Genomic DNA, 17422 nt, shown 5'->3' on the forward strand with positions numbered 1-17422 from the left:
CTTTAAGAATAATGAAATCTAAAACATGCTTTTCTACGGAGTAGATAAATACCTAATTAATTCTCCAAAGAATTGAAGATGGCTAGCTTCTTCTCCACGTGATGCTTTGAGTTCTAGACCACAAATCTTCTCTCTGGTTCCCGAACTGTATCCCAATATCAGTGTGGGCTGATCTTACTAGAATACTAGGACTTAAATAAAGAAGACAGAAGAAATCCTTTTTGGAATAGGAGAGGAATTCGAAATTCTCTTCAGCTTAGGGCTGAAAATTTCGAAAATTACAATAATTAAAATTGTGTTATTTCTGTCTCCTTTATTCTCCTATTTATATTAAGTTCTTTTTGGGCCCAGACAGGGATCTATGGAAGGTTTTGGATATGAGCTCATCCAATTTACTTTTTACTAATTAAATTGAACCCACAATTTAATATAAGTTATAATTAGAATATTACGAGCAGCCACTACAGAAGTAATATTGAACTCTCCCCATCTAAATCCGAAATTACAAGTAATCCGGTTTTCCGTTTAACTTTCATTTCCCGTGCTTAAGATTAAAATGTCCATTAATTAATTAATGTCTGCTACTGACGTAATTAATTAACTTCTTATTAATTCCAAGAGTGGACTTAGCATGAAACACTTATTTATTATTCATAGAGTAATCAAACTCCAACTAGCTAGGTTCCGAATAATAAAACCTTGTTTCGCGCTCCTCTTGAGGACATTATCAAACGAGACTCTCATCGTGCACGATTATATATAATAGCAATCCTAGCACCGCTAGATATTGATCACCACTACCCAATATATCAGGATAATTGGGTTACGAAAAACCCGCACCATTTGATAAGTCAAAGTAGTGCATAATCAATACCGTATGCTCAATGCTAACCTACATTGATTAAGAAACAAATATTATCAAGACCTCGCCTTTCAGTAGATAGCCCAAGGCAAGTCTTGCTGTTAGATCCGTTCAGTGCTATACCACACCAATGTCATCTTATTTCAGTAAGGCTTAGAAATATGCGGACTGACATTGCAACCTTTCTCGATGGATAGTCAAATTCCATCTAGGTTGTGAAATTCATCTTTTTCTTTGTTTAGAACTGACCGTGTTACCTTAAAGTGGACGACGCCCACAACCGGTCTACTAAAACAAAGACTTAGACTTTGTTAGGTTAACTTATACATTTAAACATGCATTAACATCCATTAAATGTAAAACATAACAATATTATGACAAAAATAATCTGTTTTATTCCTTGGAAAATAAAATAAGAGTTTTACAGTATTCAATCACTCGAAACGTGATTTCTAGTATACAAACTCTAACAATCTCCCACTTATACTCAAAACACTTTCGAGTATACAAAATGTGCTAACTAACGTCAAATTCTCCCACTTATACTGAAAGCGGATTGAGGTCTTGAATTAGTCGAACTCCCATTCCTTCAACATGGCTTTCATACGGCTTTACCGCTAATGCCTTTGTGAAAGGATCTGCTAGGTTGTTTTCTGACTCAATCTTGACCACTTTTATGTTTCCTCTCTGCACTATATCTCGTATAATATGATACTTCCTCTCTATGTGCTTGCTCGCTTTATGAGCCCGTGGTTCTTTCGAATTTGCCACAACACCAGAATTGTCACAATAGATGGTTATGCTTTTGGGCATATTCGAAACCACACCTAAGTCCATGAGGAAGTTCTTAAGCCATACAGCCTCTTTTGCAGCCTCCGAAGCGGCCACATACTCGGCTTCCATGGTAGAGTCTGCAATGCATTTCTGCTTTACACTCTTCCAAATTACGGCTCCACCTCCTAAGGTAAACACATATCCGGAAGTTGATTTTCTCGAATCTACATCAGCTTGAAAATTTGAATCTGTATATCCTAAAGGACAGAGCTCGGCTGCATTGTAAACTAGAACATAGTCCTTAGTCCGATTAAGGTACTTGAGTATGTTCTTTACGGCAGTCCAATGCCCTTGGTCGGGATTGGATTGATATCTTGCTACCATGCCAACAACAAAGCAGATATCGGGTCTAGTACAAAGCATAACATACATGAGACTACCAACTGCCGAGGCATATGGTATTCTTCTCATCTCTGCTATCTCAGATGCTGTCTTAGGACACATCTCTTGAGATAAATGGATGCCATGTCTAAAAGGTAGAAAACCTTTCTTGGCATCTTGCATGCTAAATCGTCTAAGTACTGTATCTATGTAAGGTTCTTGGGATAAGCACAACATTCTCTTGGCTCGGTTCCTTAGAACCTTGATACCTAGAATGTGTCCCGCTTCACCCATATCTTTCATTTCGAACTGGCTGGACAACCAAGTTCGCACTGATGACAACATCTTTTTATTGTTTCTAATTAGAAGAATGTCATCTACATATAAAATTAAGAACACAACATTTCCCTTTTCAACCTTCTTATACACACAGCTTTCATTAGGGCATTTTTCGAATCCAAACTTTTGAACAGTTTGATCGAAACACTGGTTCCATGATCCAGATGCTTGCTTGAGGCCATAAATGGTCTTCTTAAGCTTCCAAACCATGTGTTCCTTGCCCTTTACCACATAACCTTCGGGTTGTTCCATGTAGATGGTCTCCTCAAGACTCCCGTTTAAAAACGCAGTCTTGACGTCCATCTGCCATACTTCCCAATCCATGTAAGCTACTATAGAAAAAAGTATACAGATCGATTTGAGCATGGCGACTGGGGAGAAGGTCTCATCGTAATCGATGCCTTCCTTTTGGGTATACCCCTTAGCCACTAGTCTTGCCTTAAAGACTTTAACTCGTCCATCGGATCCACGTTTACGTTTGTATATCCACTTGCTCCCAATGGCAGTACAGCCTTCGGGTAGGACAGACAAATCGTAGACGTCCTTGTCTACCATTGATTGTAGTTCCGAATCTATTGCTTTCACCCATTCGCAATGATCGACATCTGCCTGCGCCTCTGCAAAATTCCAGGGATCAAGTACATTGTTGTCCGAGGAGTGATCCATGCACTCTCCCAAACCAATGTATCTATCGGGCTCATGAGAGACCCTCCCACTGCGGCGCGACACTACAATATCTGGAGTATTAGTTGAAATTTCTAGAATTGTTGGTACACTAGGTAATTGTTCTTGGTTAATGGAAGTTGTAACTTGAGTGAGCTCTTCAAGAGCTATCTCACTGCTGGGCTTATGATTCATTACATAGTCTTCCTCTAAGAATGTGGCATGAGTGCTCACAATCACTTTCTGATCTCTGAGACTATAGAATTCATAAGCTTTCGTTCCTCTAGGGTATCCTATAAACACACAAACCTCCGTCATGTACGCGTGGTATATTCCCAACATCGGCGACATCATGTACGCGTGTATCATTTTGCACAACATGATTGTCGAAAGTGAAGGGGACGAACTGACTCGGTGGACCAGCAAAGATGACACGGGTGCCGGTCCAAGCAACGGCGTGGCCACTGCGAATGTGAACATGGGGGTACCTCATGGAGAGGTTGAGCGATTGCGCGCATTTGCCGACATCCGGCAAAGAAATGCCCATATTCGACTTCAGGAGGATATCATCGAAGAGGTTTGGATGCGGAGGGGTGGACACTGATGTGGTTATTTTTTTATTCTATCTACTATGTAAATTTTTTTTTTCGAATGATGTATGTTTTTTTTATGAAATATTCGTATTTCCCGTTCGTATTCGTGTCGAATTTTAATTGCGTGAATTTTTATTTTAATTGTGAATTAATTTAATTGTGGGAAGGGCTAGTGATATGGCAATGGAATGAGAAGGGCTAGTGCTGACGTGGCATGCAGTTTTTGTGGGAAGGGCTAGTGGAGGTCCTAGTGGGAGGGGCGATACCGGAGACACCCTTAGTAGTATTTATTTGCCAGTTCCACTATAAGTTAGAATTTTCATCTTTAACACAAAAATAACATATTTACTCTTTACTCTATCCACTTTTTTTTTTTTTACTATTTTATTTTCTTTCCACTTGACTGACTAAATATCATTTTCTTAAATCCTATGTCCAGATGACATATCTTGCAAATAATACTATGAGATAGGAGAGTATAATAATGTGTCTTATGAATGGTAGTATATGGTTGACTAGATATGACCCAATACTTCATCTCGGGTTAATGTTACATAAGATTTGTCATGACTAATGAGTATTGATTTTCACCCGTAGCAAAATTAGCAAATAATCTCGAGCTAATTAAGTTTCAGATAATGTCGAGACAAGTTAATGTTGAATAAAATTTATAAGCAAAGATTATTTCTACTTAACACTATCTCGAGATTAAATAGCGGGCTTAATTCGTCCAAGCAAAACAAGACTAATAAAATTATAAAACCATATCATTTCCAATATCCAATCAAACACCACATATGATTAAAGTAAATTTGTCATCGAACATACACCGTTAATAGATAACCACGTAAAGCATAGTTGCCTAATAGTTAGGCCCATATTTCCAAATAAAAATCAACATCCACAAAAGAAGATAGGCCCAAATCAGTATTAAAGACATTAGTATTTTAATTGTATTTTTCACCATTTGTTACGCAATCAATTTTCATTTACTATGTCAGAGAAATGAGAGAACACCAATAATTCAATAAACAATACGATTAAAAATTGGATGAAAGTAGAAAAAGGTGAAGACATTGATTTGAATTGAGGTCCCTTGTAGTAAATATAGAATTATGATGTAATGGTGAAATAAATCTTGACCAAGTAAATTTTGGTACAAGAAAAAGGGTTGGCCAATTTACAGTGTTTAAATTTGGAAGGAATTAATGCAGAATTTCATTTTTTTGTTTTTGTTTTTTGTGATGATGAATCTTGATGTAGGATTATTCTTTGAAATACCCATATTTCTCCACTATGTATGAAAATATAATCCAGATATTACAATAGATAAATTAAATCAGGGCAGTGAAATTTTGAGGTATATAGGGTTGTACCTCTCTTTCCAAAAAAATTATTAGTAGTAGACAGTAAAAAAAAACTAAGTTGTTTCGTTGATTAAATTTTTTAATTAATAAATGTGATTTGCAGGATAGTTGATGGAGATTAGACATGGCCACGGTTAAAAAACCGCCGGTTCCGGTTCGTCAAATGCTTGAACCGTAACCGGCCCGGATACCGGTTATCCAGTTCCGGTTTAACCGCCGGTTCGGTTCTGGTTACTAACTGTCGGTTTTTCAGCGGTTCCGGCGGTTCCGGGCCGGTTCCGGTTCTTTTTTATTTATTTATTTTATTTTATTTAAATCTTATAGTTATAACTTTTAAATTCTATAGTAAAATCCAAAGAGACTTTGAAAACGGTCGAAAACTGTTGGTTTTCTGCCCGAACCGCCGGTTTGTGTCAGAAAACCGCCGGTTTCTGACCGAAAACCGGTGGTTTCCGACACCTTTTCAGACCCTACGCTGCAACCCTACGCCTACGCCTGCAACCCTAGCCCTGAACCGTCAGGAACCGGCGGTTTTCCGACCTTTTTCAGCCCTACGCCTGCAACCCTAGGAACCTACCGGTGACGGCTACATTTTCCCGGTTAACCGGCAGTTCCGAACCGATGGTTAACCGCCGGTTCCGATTTCATATTTTTTGAACCGTAACCGGCCCGTTATAAACCCTAAACCGGATTTCGAATCGGAACCGTCGTCCGGTTTCGGTTCCGGTTCCGACCCACCGGTTGGGAACCGGCGGTTAACCGCCAGTCCGATTGGGTTTGGCCACCTCTGGAGACAAAGTCTAACAAGAATGGGTCATCATGGAGTACTATTTATAAACATCCATCCAATCCTTACTATATATAATAGGTTGGTATTCAATTATTTAAAGTCACTTGAATCAACCTAACATTCGGTCTCAAAAATTACTTAAATAGTTCCTACATAGCAATATCAGAAACACAACATTCTCCACTTCACTCTATCAGAAACACAACATTAACCACTTCAATCATTCTTCAACAAAGCAGCAATATACCTCTCATTCTTCTTATTCACGAAATCACCCAAGTGAATTCTCCCCTCTCTCTTTCTAAGTATGCTTGTATATATTTTTATGTGTGATGGTGTGAAGTATCCCCTCTCTCTTTCTAAGTATGCTTGTATATATTTTTATGTGTGATGGTGTGAAGTAGAGCATATGCATTAATTTTATGTATTTGTGTTTTCTAAATTGTGTTCTGATTGCTCCAATTCTCATCATACATATTAGTGCTTGAGATTCTAGAGTGATTAATTGTGGCATCCTTGAATCTTTTTTATTGGGATAATATAATTTAAACTTAAATCACAATTTCTCTCACTCTATAGATGTGGAAGCTTATCATTTCCTTGATGATGGCTGCATGCATTGTTGCAAGCAGCCTCGAATTCGATGTTCCATTAACTGAAGTCTCCAATGCAACTCAAAAACGAGCAGGTTTATATTTGTTAGTACTTTTTTCGTCCGTGAATAAATGACTCATTTTGTATGTGATTATATACACATAATTCCATTTCAGTGTGTATGGACGGCTCACCGGCTGGCTACTATTACTCGGCCGAGTCAGGGGACGGAGCCAAGAATTGGCTCCTCTATCTCAGGGTTATAATTAATTTAAACCATTTTTTTCTTAAAATATCTTAATTTTAGATTATGTCTAACTTTCTTTAATAATATAGGGAGGTGTATGGTGCGATAACATTGCTGATTGCCAAAACAAACTGAACCAATCTTTAGGCAATAGCAGATTCCTCCCATTTACAACATTTGCCGGCATTCTTAGGCCAGATAGCCAAATCAATCCGGGTATATTTATATATAGAGAGATAGAAGCACTAATTAATTAATTAATTCGTTTTAATTACATTTAACATATAATATCATTTTCAGATTTCTATAATTGGAATACGATTTCAGTGGCTTATTGTGATCAATCATCATTCCTAGGTGACACCGAGCTTGGTGGTCAAGTCAGTTAGTAATTCAAAATTTTGAAATATAACTTAATTTATCTAGTATTTATTAACATTGGTCATATTGTACCAGGGACCGACACTTCAATTTCGAGGATCAAGGATTTTTGATGCGGTTGTTGACGACCTTTTGGCTAAAGGAACTTCAATTTTGAGGATCCAATATTTTAGCTTAATGGTTGCATTCCTTCTTGCAAGCAGCTTCGATGTTCTATTCACTAAAATCGCCATTGCAATTCTAAGACAAGCAATTTTATATCTAATTTATTTTCGATTAATTAATTATATAAGTCACCGTGCGAATTTCAATTCAACGTGCGAATTTCACGTCAATGTGCGGATTTCAAGTCAACGTGCGAATTATTAGGGTTTAGCCATATACAAAAAGAGCATTAGTTACAGCCATTAGCACAAAATTAATCACACAGTTTGTTAACATGAACACAATTAAGCAGGGTTGAATCAATATTACCACACGAGATAATTAAACTAGAATACTATTAACTTTTAAAGGTTTCAATAGGAAGAATCACTAAAAAAAGTGGTGTTTACTTTATGGATTTACCAACATACATATACCTATCGTCGACTTCTGATGTAACATCCGTTGGTAAATATCCAACTGAAAATTGGAGAGAATGTCCAATTTGGTCTCTTTTACTGTTATTTAGTTTTCTTTTTTATGGTACGTGACAGAAAGAATGTCCTTAATGCCAACTACGGAGAGAAATATTTTACCTCCACAATTATGCTCCATGTATGTATCACTTTTTTTGTAAACATATGAAATTTTTCAAAACAATTTGACATATTTGATTCATAAACATCGATCTCATATTTATCGAATACTATTGTAGAATATATCCAGCCTCCTTCCCGTGGCATGCACTGAGAGAATAGATCCGAGTTTGGTAAGTGACATATGATTAGCATTATAGTATTTAATTATTTTGCAGTGTTTTTTTCCTAAAAATCTAGTCGAAGACATTCAAACTCCACTCTTTATATTGAATAGTACATTTGATACATATCAGGTATGTACCTATACAAGTATATTAATTTCTATAAACAGTTTTAATTTTGATATATATAGTGTGAATTTCATATTTATTCCTTACTATTTGTTTTAGGTTATATTCCGTTTGGTACCTCCAAGTTCTTATGACCGCATAAGATGTGATTTGTGCTTGAAGAATCTCAGTACTTGTACAAGCACGGGATAAACAATTAATAACTGGTACCCTATTCTATTTTTTATTCTACAAGCTTCTAAGTAATATTTATTATTAGACAAAACTAATTAAATAATTGAGTTTTGGAAAGAGATTTTGAGGGTGCTTTTTTTGAAGCTGTTAGAGAGATCTCAAATAATCCAACAATAGGCATGTTTATAAATGCATGCTTCAGTCACGCTGTCTTATATGATGAACGTTATTGGTCACCCAATTCAACGATCAAATTGGGAAATTTGGTGAGTTTAATAGTAGTGCACCTGCTACATAATTTTGTGAGTAAATTTTTTTTTACAGTACTATTAATTAGTGTTTGAAAAAATAATAATTTTACTTTATTCCTTTCAAATATATGCAGAACATACGAGAGGCCTTTGCAAATTAATACTTGACAGAGATTCAGTTACACTTATTACTGCAGCTAATTTACTTAATGGCTGCATTCCTTCTTGCAAGCAGCTTCGATGTTCTATTCACTAAAATTGTCATTGCAATTCTAAGACAAGCAAGTTTTTATTTATTTTAGTTTCGATTATTTAATTATATAAGTCAACGTGCAAATTTCACGTCAACAAGCGAATTTCAAGTTACTATACGAATTATTAGGGCTAGAGCATTAGTTACCGCCATTAGCACAAAATTAATCACACATTTTGTTACATGAACACAATTAATTAGGGTTGAATCAATATCACCACACGAGATAATTAAACTAGAATACTATTAATATTTTAAAGGTTTCAATTGGAAGAATCACTAAAAAAAAAAAAGGTGGAGTTTACTTTATGGATTTACCAACTGAAAATGACGTTACACGCTAAATTTACTACTCCCTTCCTCCCGCATTATGTTTTCAGTTTTTCATTTTGGTCCGCCCTTAATTAGTTGTCTCGTTTTATTTTTACTATTTTTGGTAATTGACCTCACATTCCATTAACTCATTTCCACCACATATTATATTATAAAACTAACATATAAAAGTCAGACTCACATGCCACGAATTTTTTCAACTCACTTTTATTTATATTTCTTAAAACTTGTGCCGGATAATGAGACGCATATTGGAGGACGGAGGCGAGGGTGTATCTATTTTGCCAACGGTAAGGTTTCATTTGAGAGAATTAAATTGAAGGAATGAATGCATGCATCCAATTAAATTAACAATCTATAATTGATGGAAGAGCTACTAAACTTTATCAGTTTTGTTGATTCACAATTTGGTGAGCCAATAATCATATAGAATGTTTTCTTTATTCTCAAATAATTTTCATGTTTATGTTATTATAAAGGGATATTGGCATCTAATATCACGAAACTTTCAAAAAGTTGAGTTTTTCCCACGAATTTTAAAATTGGCAAATAATATCACGAACTTTACCACGTGTTTGTTTTTTCCCATGAATGAAAAAATTCCCATAAATAATACTATGATACTGATTTTTTTTTCGTAATTTCTCGATAACAATTTCGAAAGTTTCAAGTTTTTCAATATTTGAAGATAGTTTTTCTTGAAGCACACCCTCAAAAATTGTTCTTCAATCTATTAAAATAACATGAATTTATTCATTCGTGGGAAAAAACAAACCCAAGGTAAAGTTCGTGCTATTATTTGTCAATTTTAAAGTTCGTGGGAAAAATTCAACTTTTTGAAAATTTCGTGATATTAGATGTCAATATCCCTATTATAAATTAAGTGTGGGAATAGTAATATTCATTCTGGTTTAATAGTATAAGAATTCATTATAGATGTTGTTTATTATTCTTATTTTAAAGAGTGCACTTTAAATTATGTGACTTAAAATGAGATTTGTACGTCATTTAAGTATCTCAACTCGAAAGAATATCATCATAGACCTTTGAAAAACTATTAAGGCCATCCGCAACTTTTATCCGTCTCTTAAACGTCTCATCTCTTCATTATTTATGGGCTTCACTACTGTACTTTTCAGCTCATCTCTTAAATAAGAGAAAACACCTGCATCCCTCCATCTCTTAACCATCTCATCCCTTAACTATTCATTCAATTTCATTTTTTATTTTTATTTCCAACAAATTCAATTAATAAAAACACCATTAAATAAAATAAAATTACAATTTAAAAACCTAAAAAAATAAAAAAGACATAATTTAAAAAACTAGAAATTACAAATTGCACACTTGCTCAAATGGATCCATGAATGGATTAAATTTGGGAGAAGAAAAAAATAAAGGAATGATTTATAGAAGTGATTGGAGAGGAAAGAAAGAGAGGTGAGAGAATAATAGATGTGTGTTTGTGTGTAAAATGGAGAATGAGAAGAGTATTTATAGAATAAAAAATAAATAAAAAAAATTAAAATTCGACCGTTGAACGGTCATATTACCGTTTTTTATTTTTTATTTTTTTTCGAAAAATCAATTTAAAAAAAAAACGAATTATGACGTCATTATTACGACGCTCACACGCCGCGCGCCAGCGTGCGTCGCGTAGCACGCGCGCGTGGCGAGCCAGCTCGAGGCCGGCCTCTTCCGCGCGCGACGAGCGATGAGCTGGCTCGTCTCTTCGGGAAGAGATACATGCCGCATCGCCGTCTCGATGTCAGCTCGTCTCTTCGAGACGAGATAGGGACCGCAGCGAGATGCGTTGCGGATACCCTAAGTACATTTAAGTCCTTCTCAAAAAAAAAAAATTCTTTTGTCTCCTTAATCACTTGAGCACATAATTGATCTAATTAGGAGCTTCTTGCACTCCATGAGGAAATCAAATGTTTATATACATTTGTAATATTTATGTATGTTAATTGAGAGTCCCATTATCCACAAACCCACTCTTAAAGACCGAACCACCGAACCATACCAAATTAGGGTTTTTAGATCTAGTTTTTTATGGATGAGATTCACAAATTTATAAATTATTTTCTCCTTCATCACCAGTCTATTTTTATTCATCCGAAGGTAAATAAGTCATACTAACACGTTACGAATATTTAACTTCATTCCATAATATATTACTTCATTCCGGTAGGTTTTTACTTCATTCTAATAGGATTATTACTTCATTCTAGTACGTAAATGCAGTTTCGCCGTCGCGTGCCGTTCTTTCTCTCTACAATATCTATCACCACCGCTACGACGCTGATATGGTGTAATAAACACATGGAATAATATAATAAATTATATAAATGAAGTATGTGTAGAAGCATTTGAAGTCCTACTGGAATGAAGTAAAAACCTTATCCAGTGAAGTAATAACGTTTCTGAATGAAGTAATAAATTCACTTGAATAAATTGCATTTTTTAATGTGAATAAAGTAAAAACTCATGTCAATGAATTCGAACGAAACATATGTTGAATCATTTCAAAACCTACTTGAAGCAAGTTAAAACATGTTATAGTTTCAATGTATTACGTACAGAATGAAGTAATAAACCTATACAATGAAGTAAAATTGGCTTGTAATGAAGAGCGAAAAAAATTTACACAGCAACATATCTCATCAAAAAACTAGATCTTATGGCCCAGATATGTTCTCTAGTTCGGTCTTTAAGAAGGGTTCGACATTGATTACAACTCTGTTAATTGAAGCGTAAATAAGTTAGCCCAATCATTTGACTATTTGAGATATAATGGGACCAAATCTGACCCATTTTATGCTTTTTGTTTTTGTATATAATTGGGCTATAGGCCCATTATCTAATGCAATTAATATCTAGTGCATTTAACTCCCATAAGAAATAGGAATTCTTGTAGTAGTATACTACAAAAGAAAATATTTTCAGAATGAATTCGAAAACATATAATTTGATAGCCCAATTAATATTTCATAGGTTTCAATTGGGATAATTAAATTGAAGGAATGAAACGCATGCATCCAATTAAATTAACCATCTATAACTTTCTTGAATACTATTATTATAAGAAGTCAATTAACCTAGGCATTTCACATCAACACTTTCACCATGATTCATATCCTAATTTTTCTGATTATCAGTGGAGTGATTTCTGGTGAATTCCAAGAAATTAATGGCAACATAATTTATCCAATCACAAATGAAAAAAATAGTGATACATGCTACCAAGTTGTCATATCTAATAATTGCTTGGAGTCAATTTTCTATGCCTTTTGTTTTGATGAATATTATGGCCCAATAGTCGATGGTTGTTGTGGTTATTATATACAAATTGCCAAAGATTGCATTCCTCAAATGGCTTCGGATGCAAAAGCTGCGAATCGTTGCGGCCAAGAAGTTGATCTAATTGATGGAAGAGCGACTAAACTTTATCAGTTTTGTCTAAATAATCTGTAATTCACAATTTGGTGAACAAATAATCATATAAGACCAAATAATTTTCATGTTTATGTTATTATAAATTTAAGTGTGGCAATATTGGAATATCCATTCTTGTTGTAATAGTATAAGAATAAATCATAATGGATGCTGTTTATTATTTTTATGTTAAAGAGTACACTTTAAATTATGTGACTTAAAAATGAGATTTGTACTTCTTTTAAGTATCTCAAGTTCTCAACTCAAAAGAATATCATCATATACCTTTGAAAAACTATTAATTATTCCCTCCGTTCCGCGCGGTAGTTGAGTCATTTTGCCATTTCGGTACGTTCCATAATAGTTGAGTCATTTCCTTTTATAGCAAAAGTCAACACATTTCTTATCTCTTACTTTACTCTCTCCTAATTTATTATTTCTTCATCTCTCTACCTTTTTCACTTTTCACTTTTCACTTTATTCTTCCTTTATTTAACTCACTTTAACACAATTTTTTTCTTAAATTCCGTGCTAAAAAGAAACGCCTCTATTACCGCAGAACGGAGAGAGTACTACATTTAAGTCCTTCTCAATTTTTTTTCTTTTATACTCCTTAATCATCTCTTGCACCATAATCATGTTCCTGCAGGAGGAAATCAAATGTTTAAAAACATTTGTAATATTTATGTGTATTAATTGAAGCGTAAGTAAGTTAGTAAGGTAGCCCAATCATTTGACTATAATGGGACCATATCAGAGTCTCAGACGCATTTTATGCTTATTTTGTATATATATAATTGGGCTATAGGCCCATTATCTAATGCAATTAATATAAAATCTGGTGCATTTAACACCCATAAGAATTACTACAAAATAAAATATATTCAGATTGAATTAGGAAACATATAATTTGATAGCCCAATTAGAGTAAAGATTATATTATCACTCTTTGTTTGACAATCTTGGTCAAAGTGATGTTTGGTTTAATGAATTACTACTCCTACTATTTAAGATCGTTTCTTAAGAATAATATTAGGTCAAATAGATACGACCCGATACTTCATCTCGAGACAAGTTATAATTGTGTGTACATAATACTCTCCACAGAAAAAAAAATACTTAACACTGTCGAGATTAAATAGAAGGCTATATCCAACCAAATACCACAAATGGATAAAGTGTGGACTAGGACTCCAATAAATTTGTCATCAAACAAACAATTGAGTGAATATTGGTGACATATGTCGTATCACCTAAAAAAATAACAAAACAAAAAAAATAATCTTCAACAATGTTTCCCCTTTTGTAAGAAAGAGATAATTGGTGTCACGGACTCAATTCGTAATGAGCTTTCACACCGTTAATTTATTAACACGTAAGACATGTTTCTCATTTAATTAGGCCTTGCACATACAATTAACATTTGTCACAAAAGAAGATAGACCCAAATCAGCATCAATGGCAACAATATTTTAACATTATTTTCCCCAAAATGTCCAAATATCGTGTTTACTTCATGTTGTATTACGAATTATGAATGGAGTTAATTACTTGTTGAAACACATAAACAGTAACTTTTTAATAGGCGTAAATCAATAAAAAATAAATAAGGATATGTCATATGAGGGTGCAAATTTTTATTTTTATTTTTTAAATTTAAAAAACTGAATCTAGAATAAGGCTCTAAATGGCTTGGATTTGTGGGGTAGATCGGTCCTAATTTTTGTAATCGATTTTTGTGATGAAGTGGCAAATAGCGAAAGGAGAATTGAATTATCTAGAACTATAGTTTGCAATTATAGCTTAAGGTGAGATTTAGCTACTTAGTCACGTTTCTAATTAACACATTCCAAAATGGTGTAATTAATATAATCTCGAGAATTTTCTGGACAATTCTACAACGCTACTGAACTATGTAACTATTAAACAAATATCAGTATACAGTATGGATAAATCTAAATTATTCATTATTGGGTGTTACTATTCAAATTTTAATTTAGATCACATTGCCCAATAGTTAAAGAAGTTCCCTCATAAATATGTGGAAAAAATCTCAAATGGGGACCAAATCTGATTTGAAACATGGCTTGGAATTGTGTTTCGAAATATACAAAAAAATAATGGAAATTTTTCAGATAGAATATGATCATGAAAGATGACACAAGCGGTCCGAATTAATACATATAACACGTCAAAATTCATTTAAACAAGATATTTCATAAAAATCCGAAATTTGTCCCACTAATCCAATTGAAGCGTACCTGAATGTATTCTTTTAATAAACAAAAGTAGATGTGAGTTTTGATACATTAATAAAAACCAAAGTTCTACTTAATTACTACTCTCCCTGCCCCACAGAAAATGTCACACTTGTGTGACGACACGAGATCTTAGGAGATTTTGTTTTATATGTAAAATGAAGATAGAAATATAAGCTTTTTATTCATGTGTGAAAGAACTTTTTCCAAAATTAGAAATGTGACATCTTTTATAGGACAAACTAAAAAAGAAAGTGTGACATCTACTATGAGACGAAAGGAGTACTTAAAATAAATAGAATTTGATTTTTCACTCATTTAAAGCCCAAACCCAACAACAATAAGTCACTAATAAAAATAACTAAATTGATTAGCCTATAATTAAATAGCGTAAATATACTTTTGTAACAATTTATTCAACAAATCATCAAATATCAATTTGGCAAAGTGTCACCAATTATTTATCTTAATTCAATCTCCATTAAATAATTTCCCATTATTTTCAAAATCCGTCAAGATAAATCCCATTCCCCATCATTAGCTGACAAAACTAAGTTTTCAATTTTGCAGTATTACAAGTAGAAACTGAAAATGAAATGAAATAAATAAAAAGAAAAAACGTAACATAACATAAATAAAAGCTTATCAGGAACCACTCCCCTTCCCCAGTTTCGCTTTCACCAAACCCTCCAAATTAACCTCACAGCCATCTCTCTCTGTAACGTTTATATATAATGTATATATACTCATATCCAATTTTTGTCTCTCTCTCTCTCTCACTCTCTTAATCATCATCATCAGATATCAGTGGTGGTGAAACTGAATTGATGATAAACAAAAATTGAAAAAAATGAGCGCAATTTCAATCTCGAGAAGATTCATCCAAACCTCCGACGTCGATTCCTTCAATGGCAATCCAGAAACTTCCAGAACTCCGCCGCTCCTGCAAGCTGCCCCCGTCTTCGACTCCTCCATGGCCCTCACAATCCTAGTCCTCCTCACCGCTCTCTTCTTCCTCGCCTTCTTCTCCATCTACATCCGCCGCTTCGCCACCGCCACCGCCACCGCCGCCGTGCCTCCTCACCGCAAGTGCGGCGGCGGAGGACTGGACAGCTCGGCCGTTGATTCGCTGCCGCTAGTTCCGTACGGTGGGGCCGCGAAGCACAGGATGATCGAGGAGTGCCCGATCTGCCTGGGCGAGTTCAGTGAGACGGAGACGGTTAAAATGATCCCCTACTGCGGCCACGTGTTCCATCCCAGCTGTCTCGACACGTGGCTCGCGGCGCACGTGACCTGCCCCCTCTGCCGCTCCGCTGAGCTGTTCAGGCCCAACGATGAGATCTGTTTGGACGTCAGCTCCATTGGTGTCACTGTCAGGAGAGCTTCTAGTTGCTCTCATCTCGCTAATCCCACGTCGTTTCGTAGAACCGCTAGTTTTTAATCCAAACTATTCTACTAGTTATTGCGACTGTAAATCGTCCATACCTTTTTCATTTCAATTTCCAATTTTTGGTTAGCTTCGCAAATAGTACTACTAAATCATGACATTTTAATTTGTCTCGTCAACGAATGTAAATCATCCAAATTTTTTTAATTTCTATTTCTAGATAAGTTCTACTACATTCGAAATAAAGAAATTTGGTTTATCTTGTGAACAATTTATAGTAAGTATCTGGAAATACCAACCTGGCATGCCAGAGATTGACGTGAAAAATACAGGGATATTATATAAAATGACATGGGACTTACCAATCATGGCTTTGTATAAAATAAATTAAAAGTTCATGCATATTTTATATTTATTGCAAAAAAAAAAAAAAAGGCTCATATATTGAGATATATTGTAATGTTTACACTCCTTTCTTTATTTCATTAATATAAACCGGTGTTGATTTTGTACTTAAACGTGCCAGAATGAATATATAAGGCTCGTTCGCTACTACAATGTCGGATTCACAAACATAACTTTAGAGAAAATTTATTAGGTGAAAATAGTCTGCTTTAATAATAGTAATATATTTGTGTAAATTATTAAATCTCAAACCTGCATCATTTGACGTCGGTCTTGTAAAATAGTTGCATATCAAAGCGATCATGGCTTATTTAGCTTATACTAAAGGAAAAAATTAGATCTTTCTAGCAGCTTGTGAAGCCGTCTTTAAATACGTCATTAAACACTCGAAAATTTTTTGGAGCAATGGTGAAAAATGAGAACTCAATCCGAATTTTAGTGGCTAAACGCATGAAAACACATTAATTGAGTATCACAAATTGATAAAATAGGGAAAAGGCGGAAAAGTTACTTACTTTTACTCTTGTACTATCAAGAATGACCAATTCAACATAGTATTATAATCATATCATCAGAGATATCAATGTCTCTTGTGTCACACTCATATTGACTAACTAAGCAGTGACGTGGAGGGATCGGTTCAAATATATTTATGTCATTTATTAACCCATGACTATATAATGATGTATATTCATTTCCTAGTAACACAAGGAACTATCACATGTTACCGGCAAGACTATTTTTCCTTTCTACTCTACTTTTGATGTATATATCACTTATCGATCATACAACTAACAGATCTGTCATTTTTGAATTTAACAAAACAATTATTGATATGTAATTATGATTCGATTCATCAAACTTAAGTGAATGATAAGTTTATGTATGTATAGAGAGAA

The 17422-nt window shown here is 34.5% G+C and overlaps 2 protein-coding genes across 2 annotated transcripts; both read left to right on the forward strand.

Moving 5' to 3' along the window:
• Window positions 1-5958: 5958 nt before the first annotated feature.
• On the forward strand, window positions 5959-7230 carry LOC148930145 (pectin acetylesterase 8-like). Its single transcript, XM_089066324.1, has 4 exons — window positions 5959-6457; window positions 6540-6622; window positions 6700-6826; window positions 6911-7230. The coding sequence occupies exons 1-4, from the start codon at window positions 6349-6351 to the stop codon at window positions 6997-6999; spliced, it is 408 nt and encodes a 135-aa protein (XP_088922450.1). The 5' UTR covers window positions 5959-6348; the 3' UTR covers window positions 7000-7230.
• Window positions 7231-15405: 8175 nt separating this feature from the next.
• Window positions 15406-16351, forward strand: LOC125212169 (RING-H2 finger protein ATL57-like). The gene has a single exon (XM_048112256.2). It carries the CDS (start codon window positions 15582-15584, stop codon window positions 16170-16172), a length of 591 nt encoding a protein of 196 aa, XP_047968213.1. The 5' UTR covers window positions 15406-15581; the 3' UTR covers window positions 16173-16351.
• The last annotated feature ends 1071 nt before the right edge of the window (window positions 16352-17422 follow it).

This window comes from Salvia hispanica, chromosome 3, assembly GCF_029641045.1.
Source record: "Salvia hispanica isolate PSC_SH4W2 chromosome 3, Shi_PSC_v1, whole genome shotgun sequence".
NCBI classification, from domain to species: Eukaryota; Viridiplantae; Streptophyta; class Magnoliopsida; order Lamiales; family Lamiaceae; genus Salvia; species Salvia hispanica.